The following is a 27,826-nucleotide window of genomic DNA, read 5'->3' as shown; positions in this document are numbered from 1 at the left end:
TTCCCATTGTGCTTTTAAACATGCTGTACAAAGCCCTATGAGATCTGCTGAGTCTATCTCAATAGCCTCACCTCAAACCTTTCTTCCTCTTTACTGTTAGTATTTCTTAAATTCCCAAAACTTTCCATCTCCTTCCTTCGTTTCAAAGATGCTGTTTCTCACCTAACCTTCACCTAGTGAATCCCTTCTCATCCTTGAACACTGAACTCAACTATCACTTCCTCCAAGAGGTACCTCCTTGAACCCTCAAAAAGAGTCTGTTTCACTTGTGTAATGTGCTCTCATAGCCCCCACTTCTTCCCACTACATGAATTAAATATTAGGTTATTATTCCCAACATCTACATCCCACCTAATTACAAAAGTGTGAAGAGAAGCTTGCCTATGATATCCCTATTACTTTGCATAGTGCTTTACATATGGAAACTCAAAAATTTAAAAGAACAGAAATGAACTGGGCTGCACAGCAGGAGGTAAGTGGCAGGTGAGCGAGCATTACCTGGCTTGAGCTCTACCTCCTGTCAGATCAACTGCAGCATGAGAGCCTCACAGGAGCGGAAACCCTAGTGTGGACTGCACATGCGAGGGATCTAGGCTGCACGCTCCCTATGAGAATCTAATGCCTGACTATCTGAGGTGGAACAGTGTCATCCAGAAACCATTCCCACAACCCATTCATAGAAAAACTGTTTTCCACGAAACTGATCCCTGGTGCCAAAAAGGTTAGGAACACTGCATGGAATGACATGACACTGGAAGTGTCCGATGCTCCATGAAAACCACATAAAGAAGAATTCTCTTACCTTGCTTTCTTGGTTGCCATATGCTAAAATTTGAAGGCAGTCTGTCGTAATAGCCAAGAATTTAACGTTTGTTTTGTTGAGCAAGGCAACCATTTTCTGTAGCCCGCCAGCTAAACGCACTGCCATTTTAGCTCCTTCTTGATGTAATAAAAGGTTGTGGAGAGTTGTAATGGCATAAAACAACACAGAATCCACTGGTGAACTGGGAAGAAGAAAAAAGCCTCATCAGAAATATTGTGACTATACTCTTCTACTTTTTAGCTTCAAGCATTCTGACAATGTTTTCTTACCCAAGCATTTTCACCAGGGCAGGAATGCCTCCAGACTTAAAGATGGCCAACAAGCCCTCCCGATGATGGGAAAGGTTATGCAAGGTCCCAGCGGTACAACGAGCTGTTTCTACATCATTTGTATTCTGCATGGTACGTACAATAGCAGACACCATCTGAGGAGAACGCATGATAGCGTGTCTGGAAGCTTCCTTTTTAGAAAGCTGATGGACCATAACTGCAGCCTTATTAACCACCACCTATAATACAAGAATCAGAAACATCATTAGTTTTCAAGTCCTGGTAGTGGGTAGACATTCTGAACCTACTCCCCTTGAGCATTTACTTCAAAGCAGACTAAAAAGCTAGCCATGTCATTGCTCACCTGGTCCTCATCATTTAGCAGTTTTGTCAGTTCAGGGATTGCACGTGTGGCAAGTTCTGCATCATCTTGATAGTTAATCAAGTTTACAACTGCATGTTTCAGCATCTGTGATGGTTCAGCCAAACGCTGGACATTAGTGGGATGAGCAGCATCAAACTGTGTAGATGGGATCTGCATGCCCTCATCTAATGTCTCAGGGAACATAGCAGCTCGTACCCTCTGAGCTCGAGTCATTGCATACTGTCCATCAATATCTGGAAAAGGTTAATCAACACTCACTATCCACAGTTCAGCATTTACCTAAGTATTTGCTATCCTAAATGGTAAAAGTGACATTGCTATTACTCCCTTTTCTTCACCACAACATTTTATTTCAACTATTATGTACTAACTTTTTAGTTCTCAAAACTGCATTCTGACTTTCAGTAAGGCAATGAAAAATACTCTTACCAGCTACTTGTTCTTGAGTGAAGGACTGAGAAAATCCCTGTTCCCACTCATACAGGACTTGGGAGGTATCCACATCCTCTTCCTCAGGATTGCCTTTACCACTCAGAGAAGGAGCTGTGGTAGTGGCACCAGAATGGATTCCAGAGTCCAGGTAAGACTGTTGCTGCCAGTGACTAACAGCCGCTTTTCTGTCTGGTTCCATGGCCATGTCCAACTCCATCAAATCAGCTATAAATATGAAATAGTATTAGCATTAGTAGATTGGAAATGTTACTTTAATTAAAAAAAAAAAAAGAATCTGTGATATGACCCATTGAAATATTTTTAGAAATAAAGTCAAATCTGAAAGACAGCCAAGAAAAGCAGAATGATAGCCAGGGTTAGCTCAGTGATGAAATACCTAATCCCTTAGGGGACCACCTAACAGTTACTCACTGAATCAGTGGAAGAATGGTACTGCATCCAGGCTCCAGAAGCAGTCATCCAGACTAGATTCCTGCTGGTGGCTTGTTTGCTATTTCACCAAGCCATTAGGAGGAGTGAGCAGAAAATGGAGCAAAAGGTAGCCTGACAAGTAAGCAGGGAGAGAGGAAAGCAGGGGAATCTCAGCCAGACTGGCTTAATGGCAACGAAGCAGAGCCCCAATTCAGTAACTAAAGATTTATGACACAAACCTTGAGTAGCCATTGTCCACGCTGGATTTTCAAAACAGTTGTATGGTATACTTCAAATACCCTAAAAAAAGTTAATCAAAAGTCATTAGGATTTAAATTTAGCTTGATTAATACTCCTAAGTCACTGGGATGTCTGTTAAATGTCACTATTACACCCACAAAAAAACCCCCATATCCTCTTTTACCAGGTTATTTGGTGAAACACAAGACCTCATGGTCTCCTCCAGACACCTCAACCACAGCTCCATCACTGCTGAACTTCAGTGAAAACTCCTCCTTACCAAATACATCTTTTTATTAATAGTAGAAATATAAATTACAGATAATCAGGATGGTGATGAGAAAGCAAAGAGTTGTAATAATAAAAGCCAGGGAGGGGAAAACACTATTCAAAAATCAGCTGCTCTCTGAATTCCAAAAGGTCTCTCGTGTTTTTAACCTTTCACGGAAAAATTCACAGATCCCCTTTGGATAACAGAGGTACAGTGGGATTTTAAAAACTCCACATTTTCATTAACAAGTTAGTTGTTTTCTGATATAATATAGTGCCATCAAAAATTATTTTTCATAGAGCAAATTTTGGTGACTAGAATAGTGAATTTTAGATTTTTTAGTACAAAGAAAAAACTTTTCAAATGAAAGTTTGCAACACAAAAAGCACCTTTATTAGTAAAATTTTTCTAAGTCAAATTTATAGCAATGATTTATTATAAATACAAATATCAATATGGATACATATTATTTTGATCAATATTTTAAAAATTAATATATACAAATCTTAGCATCTCATTTATGTCTGTATTTTGCCTTTATTGTGCAATATTCAGAAAAAAACACTGCATCACACAGGGAACTACCTGCAAATTTGAACAGTTCATGGCCTCTAGGTATTTCTAATAACAAAATTTCCTTTATTACAAAATCTGTCCCAAACAAGTTCATCTGGAACTATAAATAACATATTGGGTATGGAAAAATATGGATTAAATATTTAAGTGTGAACTATGTTTTCTTTTTTTTGAGACAAGAGTTTCAGTCTATTGCCAAACCAGGCTGGAGTGCAGAGGTGCACTCTCAGCTCACTGCAACCTCCGCCTTCCAGGTTCAAGTGATTTTCCTATCTCAGATGTGAGCCAATGCCTGGCCTTAGTTTCTACCTTTTGACTGTCTTTAAAAGAGTGGCTATTTAACTACTTCACCACCTTTCTGAAAAATTGGTTCCCCACTCCAGCCTCCACGTATTTCTGCAAAAGGAGACTCAAAACATGTTCTACACTGAGCTTCTCCTTTGGCCAATGTCAACAGACTCAGAAACCAACTGGTCATGTCTATAGACTATATAGCTATTTAAGAAGTGCTTTGATACATCCGGCTTCCAGGAACATCTTTTTTATAGTACTGTTTTTCTTTGTTGTTGATGCAAAGGCAAAACATTTACGCATATTACTGGGTAAACTCTGTGTGGGCTGACCTAGTAACTTTACCGCAATTTATAACGATTTCATTTTTATAATGGAAAAAAGCATGTTCATGTTCCAAATTTACAATAGCCATTTGTACACTAGGACTTCCCAACATTACATATATATTTTTTAGCTTTTAAAATTTATGCAACATAAATAAAAATTCATCTTGCTCTTCACCGCAACCCTATGAGGTGAAGGAGGGTAAAAATCTATCGGCAGTTAGAGAAGTAAAAACGAAGGATAGAAATGGGGATCTAATTAGGTAACAGCATAGACTCACTCACCTTGTACCTGCTCTGGAGGCAGATCCAAATATGCCAAAAAACTGAGCATTAATCACTAAAGAAATCAAATAGACTGCCCAGCAAGAACTAGGGCAGAACACTGCTCCAGAAAGGAAAAGGTAAGCCTTCCTCTTTCTGTTTCTGGCCTGAGCCTTACGGGCTAAGGGCTGGCTCTCCTCCACCACACCCTGCCAACCATTAAGGGCCCAATTCTAGTGCTCCCAATTAGCCAAAACTTACCAATCACTTCAGGAACATGTTTTTTAAAGCAACAAAAAAACTGACTCCATAGAAACTGAGATAAAATTTAAAACTAGGGGTAGGGTGGAAAGAGAAACAGAACACTTCAATTTAGTATCTCCATAAAAGACTGGAGAGAAAAAATAAAAACAAAAAGTTGAATAGAAACTAAAAGTGAGAAAACTTCCTAGAGTACAAATAAATGACAAAGACAAAAAATACAAAAGAAGAAATCACGATCAATTCAGGAGATCAAAGGTCCAACTAGTAGGCATTTCAGAAAGAATTATGAAGAAACAAAAATGACAAAATCCACTAAATACCAATCAAGAGGGAGGAGTGCTTAAAAATTATGAAGTACAATCATGCACTGCATAATGACATTTCAGTCAAGATGGACTACATACGCTACAGTGGCCCCATAAGATTATAATTCTGTATTTTTACTGGATCTTTTCTATGTTTAGGTAAACAAGCCAGGAGAAGCGGCTTGTAATTCTAACACTCCGGGAGGCGGGTGGATTGCTGTAGCACAAGAGTTCCAAGACCAGCCTGGACAGCACAGCAAAATTCCATCTCTACAAAAAAATTTAAAAAATTAGCCAGGTGTGGTAGTATGTGCCTATAGTCCTAGCCACTGGGGAGGCTGAGGCAAGGAGGATCAGAGTTCAAGGTTATAGTGAGCTATGATCACACCACCGCATCCAGCCTGGGCAACAGAGTAAGACCCTGTCTCTTAAAAGAAGAAAGAAAAAAAAAAAAGGATACACAAATACCACTGTTTCAACTGCCTACAGTAACATGCTATACAGCTTTACACCTAGGAGCAACAGGCTATACCATATAGGCTAGGCATGCAGTACACTATGCCATCTAGGTTTGTATAAGTACTACACTAAATGTTTCAAGACACAGGTTATCATTAAACTACAGACTACATTAGAATGCTGTGTTTTCTGACAGCTTTATCAGCACCAAGTGATGTTTTGACAAAGGGGGAGCTGGCCAACTTCTCATGTATCTTCCATCCAGTCTAATGCATCCATGCATCTTTTTTTGGCAATATGAACATAATACTCTTTCCAACTACAAACTTTATAAAGGATACTTCAAAATTCACCATGCTATTTCTGATTTTAACCCTATAAATGTCTCCAGTCAAAGTCAAGGGGAGAAGTCTTGCCACAAATAATATACAATAGATTTCACACTAAAGTTATTTTTCGTTTTCCCATCAGGACAGAATTATCTTAATTACCTTAGTTTTCAGGAAGTTTGAGTATTATTAACTACGGGTAAATCTGCTACATAAAAATATAAAGCAGATATATTTTAAAATCACAGTTTTATACTAGCAATTCATAGTTCACTTTTCCAATAATCAAGATCCAAAGAATTATTCCCTGTTTTAAAGTTAGAAAGTGCTACTTTATTTCATAAGCAAGATAAACTTTTGATATCTCTTCAGGGATTTTTAAAACGTTCATAGTAAAATCTGCAAATCTAAAAACACATGCATATGCATTTTCATTAACTGTCACCAGTAATACTTTGCCATCTAGAAAATGTATGCAGTTTCCTCAACTCTTCCTGTTTTAGCACATTTCACGCAACACTAACATTTTAAGTTACAACCCACTCCAGGTTCCTTTCTGCTTTCTTCTTTCACAGCTTTCTTTGGGGTGTGTGTGTGTGCCTGTATGTGTGTGTTCTCGAGGTGTCTTGTCATCCTAGAATGGTCAATAAGCATGAAACATCAAACGACCCTTCGTCCTCCAAACACTAAAATGTATGCCTTTGGTACTGTCTTTAAATAGGTACAAAAATGGCTATTAGAAGTATGGAATCTTCTCAGGTAGGAAACAAGGTAAATGGAAAAAAAATAGAAATGGAATCTCTTTATAGCTGGGAAAAATTAGTATGTTTCCAGAATGAGATCTTCTTTTCTTCACAACTGTCTTCCTTCCTCAGCCATAAAGTAATATATGCCTAGTATAAATTAGTATTTATATTTATCATCTCCATCATGACTCCACCACACAGTAAATGATGACATTTTGGTATATTTGGAATGATATTAAACTCACTGCTACGTATTTTTAAAAATATAAAATCCCTTGTGAAGACTATTATAAAATATTATCATCTAGATTGTATTGTATGTCTATACTATAAGCTACCTCCTCCATTCTTAGCTTGTTCTTCCCCATTTTGTCATTATTCCAACAATGCCGCAATAAACACCTTGCATATAAATAATTCTCTTAATTTCCTATATCACCAGAAGTTCTAGAAATAGTATTACTGAGTTAAAGGGTAAGAATTTTAAGTCCTTTCATGCATAGCTCCAAAATACTGACAGATCATAAACTGACATAATTTTCACAGAACGTACTGAACATGCTGCCATCTTACCAAGGGCTTGTCAGCATCAGCTGTTATCTGACACAACTTTTAATAGATACGTTCACACATCTAACATATATACCATCACCCACCCATCCCACAAGGTTTTAAATTCCAATAAGTTATATGCTTATTTATTTGCTACGTATAATGTAGTCTTTTGGCTTGCCAGATTTTTGATGTCACTGCCATCCTTTTATATTTTTGTGAAGTACTTGTATATATTATACATAAAAAGCCCCTTGAATAGTCATTGATATAGCACATTTAGGCCAACTGGATGTCTTAGAATATAATTTTCCTGTTTAAAATCATTAGATTATGGTAACATCCTTTGCAGGTGTGATTTATTGTTAGTGTCACCAATGAGTAACTCCACACAGCATCTTTGATCGGTAACATCCTAAAATAAATAGTACTGGTACTCCAGGGAGGAAAAAAAAGACAATGTTTTAAAACAATCTTTCACTCCATCTCCAAGAACAAATTATCACAGAAAGCAGATTGTTTTTCTCCAACTTACATTAACATAAGTAGCCAAAAAGACTAATATGTTAAAGCACAGCTATCTCCTTTAAGATACATCCTGAATAGGCTTTACCTCACAGGCACATTTTCTAAGTAATTTTCACAGAACATACTGAATTTCCAAAATATAATTTTATACCAATTAAGTTAAAAAACAAAACAATGCTTCATATAGTTTATGAAGTAAAAGTATGCAAAGAATATACACTAGCTTCTTTATAGTGGGCTATCAATACAGCAGGCCTGGGAGCAGCAAAGGGAACAGGATGGAAAAAAGTATTAAAGACGGCTGCAATTCGGCCAGGTGTGGTGGCTCACACCTGTAATCCCAACACTTTGGGAGGCCAAGGCGGGTGGATTGCTTGAGTCCAGGAGTTCAAGACCAGCCTGGGCAACATGGTGAAACCCTGTCTCTACTAAAAATACTAATTGTATTTTTAAAACTTATTTTAAAAATGGCTGGGTGTGGTGGCACATGCCCCTGTAGTCCCAGCTACTTGGGAGGCTGAGGTGGGAGAATCATCTGAGCCCAGTGTCCTGAGACATTTTTATACCCCTTTTATGTGGATTTTATAGTCTGATAAGGCTGAACAGAAAACAACTCTTAGTTGAACTGAATTTTTAATAAAAGTGGCCACAATTACATACTAAAACTATTTTCCTATACACAAATAGGACAGAGATTTCATTCATAACAGTAAAATGAGATACATACAACAGTAAATGGGAAGATATGTCTTGTTCTTGATTTAAGAAGAACTATAAGAAGGAACCAGTTACATCACATTTATAATGTTATCACTAAGATAACATTATAAATCAACAACCACAGCAATTTCAAGTATTGTATTATTAGGAAATAAATGGGTAAGAGACTGTAGTAGGCAGAAAAACACCCAGATATAATGTGGCAATTTCATAAATGAAGAAGGTAATATTTCAATTAGTGGATTACTTGATTAAAAGTATTAGGAGAAATGGGCTTGTAATTCCAACTATCATTTTTTCATCCTTATTTTACATTAAAATTAAACCTATATTCACCAAATATTTACATGTAAAAAATAGAACAATGAGATAAAATATGGGTACATATTAAGACTAAAACCATGCCCAATCGATGAACTGATTAAGCATGAGTTGAAACTGAAACTAAAAAGGGAAACATGAGATAATTTGTGTGTGTATGTAGTTTTTAAAATTTGAGCAACAAATCACCACGTTTGAAGTAATTCAAAAAATGACATACTAGAACATGTGTAACATAAAGGCTAATATCCACAGTACACGAAAAACTGGGAACAAGTCAAAAAGAAGAAAGAATTATACTGCAGGGAAAGAGCAAGAAACAACATTGCAAAGGAAAAACATAAAGTGAGCAATGAATATATACAAAGGATATTTAAACCCATTTACTTTTTGCTTCTCAGATTGGCAAAGATTGAAAAGATTGATTAGTATCTACTGCTAATAAGGATATGGTGAAACTAGCAGAAACTTTTGATAGTAAGCTGGCACTATCCATTAAACACAAGTGTAACTACCCTTTGACTTAAAAATTCAACTTTTGTAACAGAAATGTATTCTGTGGCAATACTGTCAGAAGCATGCCAAGTGAAGCATTCATAGAGAAAAAGATGAAATTACTCAAATGTCCATCCACAGGAGATGGAATAAATAATAATTTATCAATTAAATGGAATATATATTCACCCACTGAACAAATTTTAAACACCCTTTATGTTACTGGTATTACAGTAATAAGAGAGTCAAGGTCATAAATACAGTGAAGCTTATATTCTACTGTTAGGGAGTTAAGCAATTAAAAAAAAGAAAATTTAGAGTGAGAAATGCTAATAAACAAGTTTATAAGGTAGAAGGTATGCTACTCTAGCGGGTGGTCAGGGAAGGCCTGTAAGGAAGAGACATTTCATCAGAGGAGCAGCAGCTGGCCATGTAAAGATGGGGCAGAACACTCCAGGCAGAGAACAAGTGAAAAGGAAGGAATGAGCTTAATGTGGTAAAGGTATCGAAAGGTCACCAGTGTAACTAGAAGGCAGGGAACCATGAGACAGAGATGAGAATCAGATCAGTAAGGATGTAAAATAAAATCCAAAGTGTACTGGGAAGCCAGTGAAGCAATGTGATGTATGATTTAGACTTTCTAAAATTGACTCCAGCAGCTATAAAGGGGAAAAAAGATAGTTAAGGGGCAACAGCAAAGTAGAAAGACCATTTAGGTTACTGCAGTTGTCCAAGTGAGGGGACGGGGGTGGTGGAATACCATACAGTCATTAAAGAGAATGAAAAAGGTATACACTAAAAAAAAGTAACATATATCAAGTATGCAAGGCATCTTTTTTACATATATGATTGTATACCTTTGCAGAACCAAATATATTAATTATTAGAAATATTTGTCCGAGAAGGTTAGCCTGTATAATTGAACCCTATATAGGTTAGCCAAATACTTAAATATAACGTTAAGGAAACTTTCTAAGCATAAAAGCTAGGTGGCCTATGAAATGGACTTTGTACAAAAAGAAATGTGGCAACTACTCAGTCAACCATCTTGCCTCAAGGCAAAAACAAATTGCTAAAAATAAAAAAAGTGATAACCAATGTTTTCTAAAGCAAGGAAATAGTACTGCAAATTTTTCCATATTTAAGCAAATGTCACTTTACATGTATCAATAAATTTTCTATTTTAGTAATTTAATAAATATTTGTCCATTCCTAGCTCCTATTCTGTTAAAGTGGCAGTATTCTAAGAATTAACTGCATTACAAAGTCACCAGGTTTCTGAGTCACTTACAGCATCTTTATATCTTTTACAGCATAATTTTAGGATACTTACTGCCTTGTGATATCAGCTAAACACTGAATTCTGCCTTTGACATACTTAACAAGGTAGCATAATTAAATTCCTAGCAACTTCAGTTCTGAGCCTAATATGTTATCTCATTGAATCTCATAAAGAAGACATCATTCCTCAAATTATCACAAGAAAACTGCTTAGCAGTATTTATGTAAGACTAGCTAATAAACCGTTCAGTTAAAATTCAAATCCAGGTCTGCCTGTGGCTCAGTCATGTACCCTTTCAATCTCATCATATTGCCACCCCCATACCAAAGTTAGAGACAACTGGTAACAGTCAGTGTTGCAGATAAATGAAAGACAGGGATTAGCCAATTTTATATACAGATATCACATGTAATAGTAAAGAACTATATCCTTTCAACAGTGACTACAGCCCCAAAAAAACTGTTAATATTTGAAATATACACCATACTTTGACTATATGCCTAGCTAGACAGTACTAGATATGCCAAAGAAATTGAAGATTTTATTTCAAAAAAGTTTCTAGATGTTGATCTCTACATTCAGACTACAGGCAGAATTAATGGCAGGTACTCAATGACCTCCAAATTATATCCCATAATGATAACCTTCCTCTACTCCACTTGTTGTAAGACTTTCCCTTCCTCACTATACCAGCACGTTGACCTTTTAAAAAAAGAAATTTTAAAGAGCCCAATGAAGTGAACGCTGTGAGGGCTGAGACTGTACATTTAGAAACAGTTTCTCACTGTTTCTAAAGTGCTTTGGCATATATTAAGCTCTTAAATACTTAATGAATGGAATGTGCTAATAAAAAATAAAATGCTCAAAAAGTGAACAGAAGAACACACAAAATGTAATATGGAGGCTTGGAGAGCTTACAACACTTATTTATAACCTAAGAGCTTTTTCTTTTTTTTTCTTTTTTTGAGATGGAGTTTCACTCTGTCGCTCAGGCTGGAGCGCGGTGGCGTGATCTTGCCTCACTGCATCCTCCACCTCGCGGGTTTAAGCAATTCTCTGCCTCAACCTCCCGAGTAGCTGGGATTGTAGGCCCACCACCACCACACCCAGCTAATTTTTTGTGTGTATTTTTAGTAGAGATGGGGTTTCACCATCTTGGCCAGGCTGATCTTGAACTCCTGACCTCGTGATCCACCCGCCTCGGCCTCCCAAAGTGCTGGGATTACAGATGTGAGCCACCGCACCAGGCCAATTTATAACCTAAGAGATTTCTTAAATGCCTTCAGAACCACGAAAGATTCATTTATGAATAATGTATAGCCAGAACACCACTCAGGAAACTTTTTCTGTAAAGCATCAGGAAGTAAATATTTTAGGTTTTGTGGGCCATAAACTCTTTGTCACAACTACTCAACTCTGCTATTGCAGTGAAAACAGCCAGATAATATGCACACTTATGAGCATGGATGGCTGTGTTCCATTAAAACTTCATTCACAGAAACTGAAATTTGAATTTCATGTAATTTTCACGGCACAAAATATTATCCTTTTGGGTTTTTTTTTTTTTTTTTAAGCAATCTAAAAACAATTCTTAGGTCGTAGGCCACATAAAAACACATGGCGGGCAGTACTTTGCCAATCCCTCATTTATTTATTAAATACTTTCACAGAGAACAAAGGCAGATGTGTTTTTACATTTTAATTAAGCACATTAAGCCTAAATGTGAAGACCTATAACAGAAAGGGTTTTAAGTGGGTTAATATGTTACTAAGAGAAATTACAAAGTTTTTTTCCCCATAAGTATCTTCAAAAACAAGAAACTGGACCAAATCACACATGAAAGCTATAACAAGACAATTTATTTGGGAAAAACATTTCAGGCCATTAAAAGCAGTATGTGCTAAACCAGAATTCAGCCACAACATTTGCATGATTTTTAAAATCTTTTTTTTTTTTTTGAAACTATAAAGACCTACAGGCTTGAAGGTCCCCTTAAACTCGCAACCAGATCCTCCCAATGGTTCTTAACCAAGGGTATTAATCAGACTAACCTGAAACATCTAAAAATACAGATGACCAAGAGGTTCTCTATCAGAGGGGCTGGGGAAGGGCCCTGGCATTGTATTTTTAATTTATGTGTCACAGGTCACTGATGCTGCTCCCCATAGCTAAGGACTATAGCTAAAGTCAAACCATATGATCCAAACTTCATGTGTGACATTAGGAAATGAACCCAAGTTAAAGAAGAAAAAACCCTGACTAAACAGAGTAACCCTAGCATAAGCTGCTTGAGAAGCATCTATTCATTAACACAACACAGATTCTTAAACTTTTGAAACCTTCTGTCCCCCACCATACATGTCAAGTTTATGTTATTCTTTAAAACAGAAAGACATTTTGCTGCCTTTGACTGCCTTACTCTCGTAATAAGCCTCATAATTATGAGGCTCTCTTATAGGAAAAGAAGACTGCAGAAAGAGTAAGCTAGGAAGCTTCTATTATCAAAATGTGACTGCTTTTCATTATTTCAATACAGAGCTTTAAGGAATATTCCCTAATCTTTGTTCTATTGTGAGTCCAAAAATACACCAATAAATGAGTCATAACCTCAAACTATACATGTGTGCTCCACTGGTATATATTTTTTTGTTTTCTCAATTTACGAGATTGTGATATTAATCAAAAGGGATATTTTTGTTCCATAAGAAATCTTTCCTACAACTCCTTTTAGTTTCAGGTCATAGCATTACCAATAGCATAAATACAATGTATAGCCTTTCATTCAACAAATATTTATGCATCAGCTACATGCCAGGATCTGTAATAGATTCTGGGTGTGCAGTAGTGATTACTGCAGAATGCAGACATGGTCCCTGCATTCTTTGGAGGGAGACAGACAACCAAATAAACAATTACAAAAAAGCATGTAACTAATTAACAAGTGGGAGAAGGGAATGAGATTACACAGCAGAAGTGGAAGGAAGGTCCCACTTAGCGTGGTCAAAGGCTTCTTGAAGGTAACATGTAAGCTGAGACCTGAAGAAGGATGCAAAAGAGCCAGCATGTAAGGAACAGAGAAGAAACATTCTAGAAATAGAATATAACAAGCAAAAACCCAAAGTCATTAAAGAACATGATCATCTTTCAAGAACCCTTGAAATCAGAGTAGTTTGATTATAAAGGAAAAGGTGAGTGCAATGAAACATTAAAAATAGCCAGATCACGTACAGCTCTCTAGCCTTTGGTAAGAAAAGTGTTTTCTATTCTATGTGACACTGAAAGTCATGAAAGGTTTTAAGCAGCTGAATAATGCAATCTTATTTGAGTTTTTAAAAGCTCATGCTGACTGTAATTCAAAAAACTAGAAGGGAACAGGAAAGAAGGGAAACCTGCAAGGCAGCTATAGCAATATTCCAGCTGATGGATGGTGGTGGCACTAGGGACAAGAAGTAGTTAGACTAAAGAAATATTTAGGAGGTAAAAACAGCAGGTTCTGTTGATGTGATGAACTGCATATAGTAGATGAGAAAAATTAAGAGGAATAAAGATGACTCCTACCTATCGGGCTTGCACAATTAGATTGTAATACTAAATCTAGTGCCATGTAAGAAAAACAGCAGTTTCTAAAACTGCACTCTCCAATACAATAGCCACTAGCCACACAGCCACATTTCAAGTGTTTAACAGGCACATGTAGCTAGTTGCTACCAACTGAACAGCACAGACACTGAACATTTCTACTGTCCCAGGAAGTGTGGATTACTGGACAGTGCTGTGCTAGAGGTAAGAAATGTGCCAAACGCAGGAGTCCATCAAGACTAAAATTATAAAGTATCCATTTGATCGGCCAACATGTAGGTCCAGTGGTGAACTCACAGCAAGAGCAAGTTCATTGGAAATGTATTAATAATAATATATTAGAACAGTATATCACAAACTGGGATGACAGTGATAAGTGGAACCATATACAAAGGACATCTTTCAGGCAGTGAAAGGGAGAAGAAAAATAACTGGAGGGAAAAAAAACGGTTGGGTGATTCCAGAATATTTATTCAACAAAACTTTACTGAACACCTGTAAGTTCCAGATACTGTCCAGCTATCAGGGATATAAAAACAGGGCAAGGACCCTCAAAGGGGGAAAAATAAGTAGACAAACTTTCAGACTATGATTAGATATACCAAATAAATGAAAATAATATGACCAAGTGCAACTGAGTCAACAAGGAAGATCTCAATGGATAAAATATCTGACATCAGCCATGAAGGCTTCATCAGTTTGAAGAAAAACAAAAAGGCTGAAGAGTGAGAGGAGAAAAGTAATAGGTGATGAAGGATGTGAGTATACAGGAGCTTGAGCTTTTACTGAATGAAATGGTAAGCCCCTAGAAGTTTCTGAACAAAAATGTTACATGGTTTATCGTTATAAAAAGGGTTACTCTGGTGACCACGTCGAAACCACATTTAAGGGAGAAAAAGGTGTAAGCAGGGACACCAGTTAGAAGGCCTTTCCAATGATATAGGCAAAAGCCATTCATAATAGCAAAGAGAGAATCAACCCAAATGCCCATGAACGGTAGACTGGATAAAGAAAAATGTGGTACCTATACACCATGGAATATGATGCAGCCTGTAAAAAAGAACAAAATCATGTCCTTTGTAGAAATGTGGATGCAACTGGAGACTATTGTAAGCAAATTAACACAGGAACAGAAAATCAAATGCCACATGTTCTCACTTACAAGAGTGAGCTAAACACTCGGTACACACGGACATAAAGATACAATAGACAGGGACAAAAACAGGGAGGGATGGAGGAGTAATGGTAGAAAGTTATCTATTGAGTACTATGCTCACTACCTGGGTGACTGGTTCAACCGTACCCCAAACTTCAGCATCAAACAACATACCCTTGTAACAAACCTGCACATGTACACCCTGAATCTAAAATAAAAGCTGAATAATAATAATATAGGCAAAAGATGGCATGGCATGACATGGCTTCAGTGAAAAATGATTAAGATTTCTGATATGCAGACATGCATCTCATAAGGACATTTCAGTTGATGATGAACTGCACATACAACAGTGGTCTCATAAGATTATAATGGAGCTGAAAAATTCCTATCACCTAGTGATATTGTAGCTATCATAATATTGCAGCACAATGCTCTACTCATGGTGTTTGTGGTGACGCTGGTGTAAACGAACCCACAGTAGGTTTACTGTGCTTCAGCTGTATAAAAGTACAGTGGGCCAGACATGGTGGCTCATGCCTATAATCCTAGCACTTTGGGAGGCCAAAGTGGGAGGATTACTTGATGCCAGGAATTCAAGGCCAGCCCTGGCAACAGAGTGAGACCCTGTCTCTACAAAAACAAATGTTTTTAACTAGCCAGGCATGGTGGGGTGCCTGGTGTAGTCCCAGCTACCCAGGAGGCTGAGGTAGGAAGATTACTTGAGCCCAGGAGTCTGAGGTTACAGTGCGCTATGATAGCGCCACTGTACTCCAGCCTGGGTGACAGAGTGAGATGCCATCTCAAAAAAAAAAAAAAAAAAAATATAGCATATACAGTTATGTCCAGTATGCAAGACTTGATAATGATAATGACTGTTACAGGTTTATGTACTTACTATACTTTTTATCATTATTTTAGAGTGCATTCCTTCTGTTACTTCTTTAAAAAAAAAAAAAAAAAAGTTAACTATAAAACAGCCACAGGTTGGTCCTTCAAGAGGTATTCCAGAAGGCACTGTTATCATGGGAGGTGGCAGTACCATTTATGTTTACTGCCTCTGAAGACATTCCAGAAGGCCAAGATGTAGAGGTGAAATACAGTGATACTGATGATCCCGATCCTCTGTAGGTCTAGGCTAATGTGTTCATGTCTGAGTTTTTTAACAAAAAAGCTAAAAGGTAAAAAATTTTAAAAATAGAAAAAAGTTTATAAAGATATAAAGAAAATTTTTTGTACAGTTGTACAATTGTGTTTTAAGCTAAGTGTTATTACAAGAGTCAAAACGTTTAAAAAATTAAGAATTCACACAGTAAAAAAGTGACAGTAATTTAAGGTTTATTATTGAAAAAAGTCTTTTAAAATCTTTAAAAAAATGTAGTATAGCCCAAGTGTACAGTGTTTATAAAGTCTACAGTAGTGTACAGTAATGTCCTAGCTCTTTCACATTCCCTCACTCGTCACTTGCTGACTCACCCAGACCAATGTCTAGTCCTGCAAGCTCCATTCATCATAAACGCCTTATACAGGTGTACCATTTTTTATTTTTGATACCATATTTTTACTGTACTTTTTTCTATGTTTCGATATGTTTACATAAAAATACTTACCTTTATGTTACAATTACCTAAAGTATTCATTACAGTAATTGGCCACACCATATAGCCTAGATGTGAGTAGGCTATACCATCTAGATTTGTCTATGTATACTCTGATGTTCACACAACCATGATTATCTCCTAATGACGCATTTCTCAGAATGTAGCCCCATCATAAAATGACATATGACTTTATTTTGAAGGGAGAACAGACAAGGTTTGCAGAGAGAATTTAGAAATGGGGTATGAGAGAAAGATGAGTCAAGAACTGCAAGGTTTTAAGCTAGGTAACTGGAAAGACAGAATTGCATTTCAGAAAAGACTGCAGCTTTGGGGAAAAGCGGGAGGTCAGTTTTAGACATATTAAGTTTGAGACGCTTCCTAGACATCCAAAATGCTGACCAAAAAGTAGCTGGATATCAGTTTAAGGATATCAATTTGTAAATCATTAGCAACAGATGTAAATACCATCTGTATAAAGCTATGAGACTGGAGTAAACATGCACAACAAAAAAGGAGAGATTCAAGGACTAAACCTTCAGCCACCCCAACAGAGATCAGAAAGATACCAGAAAAAACAAAGACGGAAATGCCAGTGAAATAAGAGGTCTGAAAACCTGCTAACAGACATGGTGGCCTGGAAACCAATGAAAAGGCATTTCAAGCAACTGCAGCAATGGTGCCAAATACTAACAGATTAAGTGAGATGACAACTACAAATTTATAACGTGGTGGTCACTGGTAGGGGTTCAAAAGAAAAAGGGAGTGCATAAAGCAATTTTTCAAGGTGATTTTGCTGGAAAGAGAAACAGAGACTGAGATGGAGAGTAAAAGGAGAGATGGAGAGAAAAAAAAATTTTTGTATAATGGGATAATAGCATGTTTGCTCATGGAAAGAGCCAGTAGGGTAGAAAAAACCACTGATACAAGAAATGAGAGATGCTACAGTAATATTCTTGAGAGCAAGAGGGGATGGAATCTGGTGTGCAAATGAACTGGGTGGCCTTATATTGGAAGGCTACAGTTCTTCCAGTGACAGAGGAGAAGGTAAAAGACATGGTCATAGATACAAGAGACCATTGGGCATGAAGCCAGGGAGGGACAAGACTGTTGAACGTGTATACAAGAAAGTGATTATAATTCAGTATGAAACTTCAGCTGTATAGAAGTGAGGGTGAGGAACAGGGAAAAGCTTGGACAGATAAACTGTAGGTCCCAATGGGACTGATGGGCTGTTGGAGTTGACATATTTACTAGAGGAATTAGAAAGTGGGATGCCTGAAATGAGATTGGGGGAAGAGAGCACAGTTACTGATAAAAGACAGAGTAGTCTAGAATATGACAATGGGAATGTGTAGTTGACTTAGGATAGAAAGTAAGATTACTGGAGGAGAAGAAATCAAGGAACTAAGAGACCAGGATATTGGAAGCATCTTCTATATCAAAGTTTGTACCAGACTGTAAATCAACAAACTGCTTCCTTCATCAAAATCTTGCTACAAAAAAAAGTAAGCTAAACTAAACAGTAAACTTAGTGACACAGGTGACTTACATTCTGGCATAACTCCTTATCTTAATTCATACAGGTAACAGTTACGAGACCACATCTTTACCAGTATTGCTCTACATGGATAGTGATGTCATCAAGAATTACGACAGAAATGAGAGAGAGTAACAATGAGCCAAGAGCTAATAAAGTGATCAAGGAAGGATGTGAATGACCCAGCAAGGTCTGCAGGTGCTTGAAATAAAGACGGGCAATGCGTGGTATAATTTGATCACATGAAAGTCAAAGCTTGAAGTTTTGGAAAAGAAAGGTCAAGAAGTGACAATGAGGGAAAAAAGCAGACATTTAGTCCACACACCCCTTAGTTCAGTGTTACAAGGTGTGCAAGAAGGGAAAAAATCATCACTTGAGAGAGCTGTAAGGGAAGTAGCATTCTTGCAGAGAAGGCTAGGTTACAGCTGAAATAAGAAACGAACATTCACAACAGATTGAGAATATAAAGGATTTTCTAACGACTGAATTCCAGAAGTTAAAATGAATGGATTTCAGATGATGAAAGGTGGGAGATGGGGACCAAAAAAAGCAACAGGATTAGAGTCTGGGGGATAAGAGTTAACACAGAAGGGCCAGTGTAACTAAAGTAACAAGTCCTTGAAAAGGCATGCCTCAGGATTGGCCTCTGACCAGTATGCAGTACTACTTCCTTCATTGTAAAGACAGACCACTGATGAAGTTTGATGGTAACAAGGTGAAGGGGTTCCTATTTAGCTCCTGATGGGGAAGACAAGGGAAGTTGAGGAGAAAAGGGAAGGTATTAAACGGCCCTTCTGTCTTAGATCTTTCCAGACAAACGTTAATAGAATCTGCAGCATAATGGCAATAAGGAAAAACCTGAGGCCCTTTAGCATATAGTAAGGGCGCTCTTCAAGCATGAGAAATAAGTATTCTTCTAAAAAATCAAATTTTAATATTTCCCAGCATCCACTTATCAGCAATACCATTTTAACCATAATTACTCTGCCTCAAGGGTGACCCTTGATCTTCAGGCATTCCTAGATATCTCATCTCTAAACTTTCTAGCCTCTTATTTCTTATTCTATGGGGAACAGAATGGTTGGCACTCTGAATCAGGAACCAGGAAAAATGACAGCACAATTAAAGCAGGAAACAGTGATCAATGCAGGACAACTACAATATACAAAGTAACAAAATACTTGGGCTTGAAAACTAAACAACAAAATTCAGCAAAATGCCAGAAAATTGATACACTAAATTCATAATCTATTTAAAGCGCTATGTCAGCGTATTATGTTTCCTAAATAGAATTTAGTTTGTAACTTTTGTATCTAAACGAACTATAAAGTATAAGCGAAGTTTGAGGACATTCAACGGCTCAGAAAGGAATTTAAGGGTCTACCTCAGCACTTTCCTACACAGGGGAATTGAACTCCACTTGGAAGCCTCCAAAGTTACTTGGATTGAAAAATATTTCCAAGAATCCGTTGTTCCTCCCTTATACATGTGGCATTCATCTAGTGTATGCCAAACTTCAAAGACACTCACTCCCTACACCCTTACCCCAAAACCACTTAATTATACTTAAAAAAGAAAGAGAGAGTACAGTAAGTAATCCCTATTACAGCTGTTTCGTTTACTTCACAGTAAAGGAAAATTGGGAGCAGTTTGCAACAACTATCCCTCAGTGTAGCAAATTACTATCACCACTTAAGATCATCTTCAAATTGCACTCCCAAGACATTCTGCAGTAAATTTAACTTCTTACACATTTTTATATGGACGTCCAATAAGGTATGCTACATATATGCACATATATATATTGCTACTATTACAAAACCCTGTAAGAGAGGTTTATCAAACTAAACCAAACCCTTTAGATTTTTTGTACATCTTTGGCTTCCAACTCAGCTACCAGCATTAATCATAACGTTTATATGCCATGTAGACTAACTTGAAATTAACTTAAAGTAGGTTAAAAATACCCCCCAAGTTTTAAACGGTTTAACATATCTGTTACAAGTCAGTTAAAAAGAATTAGTCCAGCAATATGTGAATTACTAAAACACGGTAAAACCGTGGGGATATTAGTGAAAAAATTAAAAGATGGAAATAAATAGGGGAGAAAATGGAAGTGTTATGAAGCAGTTTCACCCCAGCATCATTCAGATGTTCACACTCTTCAAACCATCATAGGGCGGGGGAGGGGGAGAAGCATTTTGAACAAGCTCAAAAGATACCAGAGGTAGGAAACTTCTGGGATATTACAAAAGAAACTTTACAGTGGTTCTACGAAGAGTCTCATGGAGATTGTGGGATAGACCGGGGGTGAGACGCCTCTAGGATTAATGTTTCATAAAAGGTCCACTGATCTGCTTGTATTTTACACCATCATATCGTAATAAAAATAATTGCAGACTATAGCATTATTTTCAGATACTTTCTAAACCAACGCCGGCCTATGATTTACATTTTCAGTCCAGTCACTTAAACACGGAGTTTGAAGACTAAACACCCCACTTTTCTTTCTTGAGACAGAGTCTCGCTCTGTTGACCCGGCTGGAGTGCAGTGGTGTGATCTCAGCTCACTGCAACCTCTGCTTCCCGGGTTCAAGCAATTCTCATGCTTCAGCCTTCCAAGTAGCTGGGATCACAGGCACCTGCCACCATGCCCTGCTAATTTTTGTATTTTCAGCAGACACAGGGTTTCACCACGTCGGCCAGGCTGATCTCGGGCTTCTGACCTCAGGTGATCCACCCTCCCTAGCCACCCAAACTGCTGCGATTACAGGTGTGAGTCACCGCGCCCGGCTACCCCACTTCTCAAATTCTGGAAATACCTTGTTAGTAGCAAAAGATTTAACCAAAATCGATTTAACTGCCTACATAAACTGACCAAAAAGCCATAAGGCATTAATTTAAGTAAAACATATTCAATTAATTTTTAATTACCTAAACTGTTTTTTAAGTTTTGGATGTAGTCTAACAGTAATAATTTAGCTTAGAAATGCAAACTTCTGGTAAAAAGGACATGATTTAAAGACCAGTAAAATTTAGGGCTGATGTGAGTCGTATACACAGAATTTGTCCAGCATTTTAAGTGCCTTCACGTTAAGTTTTGAGACCTCTTAAAAATACACTTAAAGAACTCTATTTAAGATGGCCGAGTAATGAGAAAGTTACTTCTCCCCCTTTTTCTTGAACCTGGCCATCTTAACTCCTAACTTTAAAAATGTTGGTTTCCCAGTTTTCAAAAATAAGTCAATAATATGAATCCTGCTTTTAAGTTCCTAATCTATAATCAAGTCACACAAGGCATTTCCCAAGTGCCCAAATAAATACAAACCTAATAATTTAACAATGTTATCTGCTCAATTATGTACATTCACAGAACCAGTTATTTCACAGAATCATCATCATGAAAACATTGTACTTCAAACGGGACTACCGCAGAGGGACAAACTGGCAGTATTCAGCAAATAAGTGTATTTAATTTGTGCTGAATACAGCATCTTAAAATATGAATTTTGTTCACTGACACTTGAAAATCAAGAGATGTACATTTATCTGGATTTCCCACTTAGGGGAAAGAAATCAGATGATCTGGCAACATAAACCGTATTCCCACACAATGGCTGGAGCTGCTTATGACTGGCTGCTTCATGTGCACTTCAATTTGTAATAGTCCACATGGTCCCATTTACCCAATACCTAACTGGCCCTGGAGACATTTGAGTAGCCATTCCCACTATAATGTAGTAAGACCAATCCTATATAAGGCTTGTGAAAACGATCTTATTCTTAGTAACGTATCTTGAACATCAAATTGTAGTATGCTACATTAATGAAGGCAAGTAACCCATTTCAGGAGAAAAATTAAGTCCCCAGTAGCCATTTTTTTCAGTAAGTTGTATGTACAGAATTTTTCAAAGACCTTTGAAGCCTACTCTCATTTTCTTAGAAAACTCTTGAAAAATCAGAACAGAAGCTTACAGACAGTAAATGTTGGAAATACTAAGCACCAACTTGGAAATCACTAATTTACAAGTATTGTCCCTGACGGAGGAATATTTAATCCACCCTGAAATAATCATTCACATAAAGCACTTGAAGCATTCTTGCCTTAAAAAAAACCCTAAATATAGCAATAATACATTTCTTAAGTAGTAAAAAAAAAAAAAAAAAAAAAAATATACCAGTTTCCACAAAATGACACTGAATTCCATAGGCAAAGTAAAGCAATCATTGATAACTGTCATTTTCCCTCCCTATGTTAACATTTTCATTCCAGCAACATATTCTGAAAAAAAATTTTTTTTTAATCTAAACCCTGAAATATTTCCATATGCTGACCGTGTAACTTCCAAAAGCCAATTTAGAATAAGCTTCATTCCTGTTGCCAATTAGATTGATTTGAAACATGGATTTTCAGAGAATAATATTACTAACAGAAAAACCATGAACTTTAACATAGGAGCCTAGAGAAAGCTCTTTAAGAAAAAATTCAAAGGGCAAAACACTTACAATTCAACATGGCCCACCACTACGTACAAATGAAACCAACCCTATGGTAACTAAGGGCATTCTATTTTAGGTCACATACACTGGCTCAATTGCCTTCATTTCTATTTCCTAATATAATCAAGTTGAGCGCTTATGTTTTACTCTGTGACTGATTTTAGATAAACTGACAATTCACATCTTCATTATTTTTTTCTGAGAATTTCAGTTGCTGTAATTCATCAATATAGCTAAACATCATGATCTTTTACTTCCTAAAGTACTATAATGAGATTCTGGTTTATCATTACGATATATTTAAGCAGAACTGCCTATTCAAAGTGACCTCAAAAAACCTCCCAACTTTTTTACTGCAAATATTGGCTGAGAAGACATTTTCTCAAGCCTGTATTTTAATTAGCAGTAATATGATTTCAAAAATCAAAGGTTTCTTAGGTGATTCTCCCTCATCAGAACTATTCATAAATATATTCCACATAAACTTGTTTGGAATTAAAAAAAAAAAAATCACAAGCATTATACTATATCCACTGGAGGGCACTCAACATGACCCAAGCATGCAATGAAAACATGCTCCAACACTACTCACAAAGTTGAGGGAAACTTTGAGACTGGGGAATGTCTCTTAACAGAAGAGATGCCTCTAAAAGTTAAAAAAAAAAAAAAAAAAAAAAAGTGGCTAAACCCTAAAAACGGGTTCCTAATGTGATTGACTTTATCTTTCAAGAGCTTCTTTTTCCTTAGGGAGGAAGCAAATTATATGCATACCTCAAGGACAGCAGGGTTCAGGCCTCAACAGATGAGCCTAGGTTTCAAACTGAGTCAAGCTCAGTCTTGCATGAAACACAAAAGCAGCATTCTTAAGTAAACAGAGGAAATAAAGAACTTTCCCCGAGTTTAAGTGATGAAAAACTATAGGAGTTAACTCCTACTCATTTCAATCAACACAAATCATATTATATTCCTTTTGTGAAACCTGAGAAGTATGTATTTATTTTAACCGATTGGCCCACTTACCTATCACAATCACAACTGCAATATTACATAGTCTGTTAAAGAAGGACAACTGAATCTGCAAATCAGTATCTTCTCAATGAGGGTACAAGGAGGCAATGGCTACATACGATGGACAAACCAGAAGCAGCTCCTGGGCTATGTTTACTATTCACTTTTACGGTATAAAAATGTTCTCAAGCAGTTTCAACAATAGATACCACAGTTTCAATAAAAAGAGGGCTACAACAAAACTAAGTTAACACAGTATTTTCAAAAACAATGTCACAAATCAACATGACACACTACAAAAGAGTTGCAAATACCTTTTGTTAGAAGTTTGTCCAGTTCTAAAAGCCTTCATCCTTTGTGTCCTGGGTTGGCAGTCAAGCATGCTTCCGACTAAGCTCAAAGTACAAACTTAAAACTTACCACCTACTCATCTACAATTATTGATTATCAGCAACTAGGAAACCACAAGAGAAATAAAAATAATCTTATAACAGGACAGATGTATTATTTCATTTTAATAACACTGAAGTTTCATTTGGCTAAATATACTTACATAGTCTACTGCAGGAGATTTAATTTCACTGCTACTTATAACTACAAAATAATTATATCAAACTTTTAATTCTCTACATCCCTAGTTTCAACAATACTTAGCATGCGCCTCTCCCCACCTCATCCTATAACAAAAAAGAGTATCTGCAAGAGTTTTGCTAACACATTTGAAAATACCCTTGAAGAAACTTGCCTCCTCGTTTTCTATATTGGTGGTGGTGTTATGAAAACAAGCATACAGACCTTCACTTATGCCAATTTTTATTCCAGTCATCAACGGGAACAGTAAGCTCAGTCTGATAAATTTTAATATTGGAAATACACTTTTCTATATCATGTTAGTAAAGGAAATAATCAGATAACAGTTTAAAAAAAACCCTCTTCAATACTCTGAAACCTCAACACTGTTAAATGCTTCATTTTTTTATTAGCCACCTTTTTTTTTTTTTTTAAGTCGGTTTTTCCCGAAAACTTTTAAATGACTGTCCTGGTCTGTGGGAGACTCAGGACTCCACAGGACTCTAAAGTTACATGCTATACTAAGCTTTCTAGCACAGGTTTTTACTTTTCCCCTCCCCCAGGACTTCAAACTTGAATAGTCTCAGTATTCCTTTAATCCTACAGAATAGACTTCTGAAAGTTTTTCAAGTTACTGTTGCAATAATCTCAGGGCCTTGTCCTTGTACATGGCCTTCAGAACAAAGGTTAGGTCAAAGTAATGAATATTGGGCGCAAATTAGCCACATTTTGTCTGGTGTGAAAGTACATCCTCAAACCCTGAAGGGTACTTTTTTTTAATCAGAGATTTTCAAAGATCTAAATATAAAAGTAAAATAAATGTCGCACAGCCTCAGTTCAAACGAAAAGCCTCCAAAGTAGAAATGTATGTTAATAATTTAAGCAGGAGATAAACCAGCGGTACAACATAAATAACACTTGAGGCTATATTTAATATTTCTTAGGATGAATACAAGTCAATACGAAGACATCTGAAGGTACTGAATGTTCGTTCACCATGTGACAAATACTGAAATGGCTACCTAAATTCCAGACAAACTACAACTTAGCGATCTGAAAAACATTAGCCTAGACTTTATGAAAGGAAATGCTGCCGTCTCTTTAAGTTGATGTCTAGCCTAAGCCACCATTATTCAAGATACAAAGCTCCCATTTCACTAAAACCACTCCTCGATTTCCTTTTGCCGACCTCTGCATACCAGCAGCCTAGTCTCTCTTCATTCACCACTCACGAACTCGAGGGGTGGGGGGCCGGGGACGGGGGAAGACCACAGATGTCTGGAAGATACAAAGTATGAGACAATGCTCCCTCCAAAAGGGAAGAGAACGTAAGGCAACAACTACACCCAACTGCCAAAGCTTTCAAGCTTGGCAGATTCAGAAGCAGCCTATAGGAACTTAACTTCGAAAAGTCTCGGTTCAAAGTCCTCTCTCCAGACAAAACACTCAAAGAAGTTGCAGTGCTTGAATTCCATTTGGCCAGTTTTGGAGCGAAGGGAAAATTCACTCCGCTGAAAAAACAACATCCTCTAAAACCCAATTTTAGCTGCCATCAAACTATTTGAATAAATTTAAATTATTTCTACGAACAAAATTCTCGAAGCGTTCTGAGTCAGAGGCTGAATCCTGCAGTTCACTTGGTAAAAAACAGTAAGCCATCACCTTCGCTTTCCTCCACCCTCTTATTTCACCAGGGTCTCATGCCCACTACCATAAATCCATAAGACTCTCAGTACATTATCCACTGTTTTCACTCACCTGCACAGTACACTAAAATATAGGTGCAAGACATGGATTTTTCATGTGCACACCCTACTGACGCATCGCACCGGCTGCACTAAGAGTTTAGTTACTCTAACGTTTCAAGTTGCTTCGATTCAAACTCACATAGCTAGAGTATTAAAAAAAATAATAACACTTCTATTCTTAAGAACGAAAGAAGAAATCTTAAAAGTCCACTGGTCCGATCCCCAGGACTGATGAGATCTAGGGTGGCGTCCCTGCCTCAGCGCCCGAACCCCAACTCGCCGCAGGAGCTGAGAAGGCGGAGCCCCCCGTCCCCACCCCGCCCCCCACCCCGGCCCCGGCGCATCCCAAGGCACAGGGTCCCTCCCCGAAACTCGGCCAAGGCCAGAGCCCCGGACGGAAACCACAGACCCCCACCCCGCCGGCCATCCGGGCTCCTGGACGCGCCCCCGCGGCACCCCCTCCCCGCAAGCGATGCCCCCGGGGCCCCCGAGAGGCAGCACGACCGGAACCCGGGCCCGGCCGCCACCCTCCGCGCCCCGGGCGCGGCCCGCCCCCACCGTCCCCTACCTGAGCCCCCCACTCCCAACCCCAGGCCTCCCGGCTGCGCCCAGCCCGGCTCCCAGCCCGCCGCCCGGACCGCGCGCCTGCGACGAAGTTTGGCTCCGAGAGGAAGCTGGAGCAGCCCCGGAAGGATAAGGAAAGGAGCGCCCAAGCACCTCAGGGGAACAGGCTCCTCCCGTCGCGGGAGTCCGACCGTCCTCGACCTGCGGTGGCGGCTCGGCGAGGACTGAAGCTGCTCTTCGGACCTTCCTCCGTCTCCGCCTCCCCTCGCTCTCCGCTCTCGGGGCCGGGCCAACACGGCTGCCACAGACCAAGAGGCTTAAAATGGCGCCGCACAAGGAGCTCTTATAAGTCGCCCAAAAGCTGCCGTATCCTGCCGCCGCCGGCGCAGCGCGGAGCGCGGAGCGTTCCGCCGCGCGAGGACAAGGGGCGGGGCGCGACAGGGCGGTGGAAAGTAGTCCCCGCGCCGCCCGGCAGTCAGTCGCCGTCTGAGCGCCCCGGGCCGGGGCGGGGTGCTGGGGCACGCTACGGACGCTCCCCGCGGTGACGGCTGGCGGTTGCCCGCAGCGCGGGACCTGAGGGCAACTCTTGAGGGCGCCGTGGTCTGCGTCGGGGAGGCCGGGCCCCCGCGGCCTGGGTTGGGGAACGTGGCCCCGGTATCCTCCCCTGTCCCAAGCCCGTCACCCCCGCCCCCCGCGTTTCCCGAACCGGGAGAGCAGCTGCAGGATTCTGCGCGCCTTTCCCGCGGCCTGCGGAAGGTGGCACCTCGGCCCTAGTCTTCGGGGACCGCGCGGGGTGGACGGGACAGGTCCTGGGAGGGCGGAAGTTCGGGGCCAGGGCGGCGGTAGGGGCTCGGGGTCAGCGCCCGCCCGGCTTGGGGCGCTGCCGGGTGCCGCCGCTGCCCGGTCGCCGGCCTGCGGGCTCTCTGACCGGGCGCGGGTTAGGGGGCTTCGCCGACCTTGCGGTCTGTGCCGCACACTCGCTGCTGGACCTGGGTGGCAGACCAGTCTCACAGCACCCCCAAAGCCCCCCACTGCCCGGATGGTGGATCCCACTTCTCAGCAGGCTGTTCAGCTTGAATTTCAACCTGAATAAGCGGGCCGAGCCGCCTTCTATCCCCACTCACGAAGGCTGTAAACTCTTCGTAGAATGGGCGCCAAGCCCGCAATTCAACAAGTCCTTATGAGTACCTACTGTGAACAAATAACTAATGGAAATGGATTAGCTCCAGAGCGCTGTCAATTAGGTTAATTC

At 38.9% G+C, this 27,826-nt stretch overlaps 1 protein-coding gene across 4 annotated transcripts in view; it reads right to left on the bottom strand.

Annotated features, from left to right (window-relative positions):
* The window catches only part of LOC105480261 (catenin beta 1), a 40,899-nt gene extending 14,034 nt beyond the window's left edge, over window positions 1-26,865 (bottom strand). For 3 of the 4 annotated variants that reach the window (XM_011738840.3, XM_011738841.3, XM_011738842.3), the window contains exons 1-6: window positions 26,728-26,865; window positions 2,581-2,641; window positions 1,907-2,134; window positions 1,457-1,710; window positions 1,093-1,331; window positions 803-1,004 (exon numbers count right to left, since the gene is read on the bottom strand). In XM_011738840.3, the coding sequence (XP_011737142.1) occupies window positions 803-1,004; window positions 1,093-1,331; window positions 1,457-1,710; window positions 1,907-2,134; window positions 2,581-2,593 (936 nt within the window). In that variant the 5' untranslated portion in view covers window positions 2,594-2,641; window positions 26,728-26,865. Of the gene's footprint in view, window positions 1-802; window positions 1,005-1,092; window positions 1,332-1,456; window positions 1,711-1,906; window positions 2,135-2,341; window positions 2,474-2,580; window positions 2,642-26,727 lie in introns of all 4 variants that reach the window. The other variant, XM_071091491.1, reaches the window with a different exon arrangement.
* Between the last annotated feature and the right edge of the window lie 961 nt (window positions 26,866-27,826).

The sequence above is a fragment of the Macaca nemestrina genome, chromosome 2 (genome assembly GCF_043159975.1).
Source record: "Macaca nemestrina isolate mMacNem1 chromosome 2, mMacNem.hap1, whole genome shotgun sequence".
Lineage (NCBI taxonomy): Eukaryota > Metazoa > Chordata > Mammalia > Primates > Cercopithecidae > Macaca > Macaca nemestrina.
Note: the sequence above shows the minus strand (reverse complement) of the source record. Positions and strands in the feature narration are given on the sequence as shown.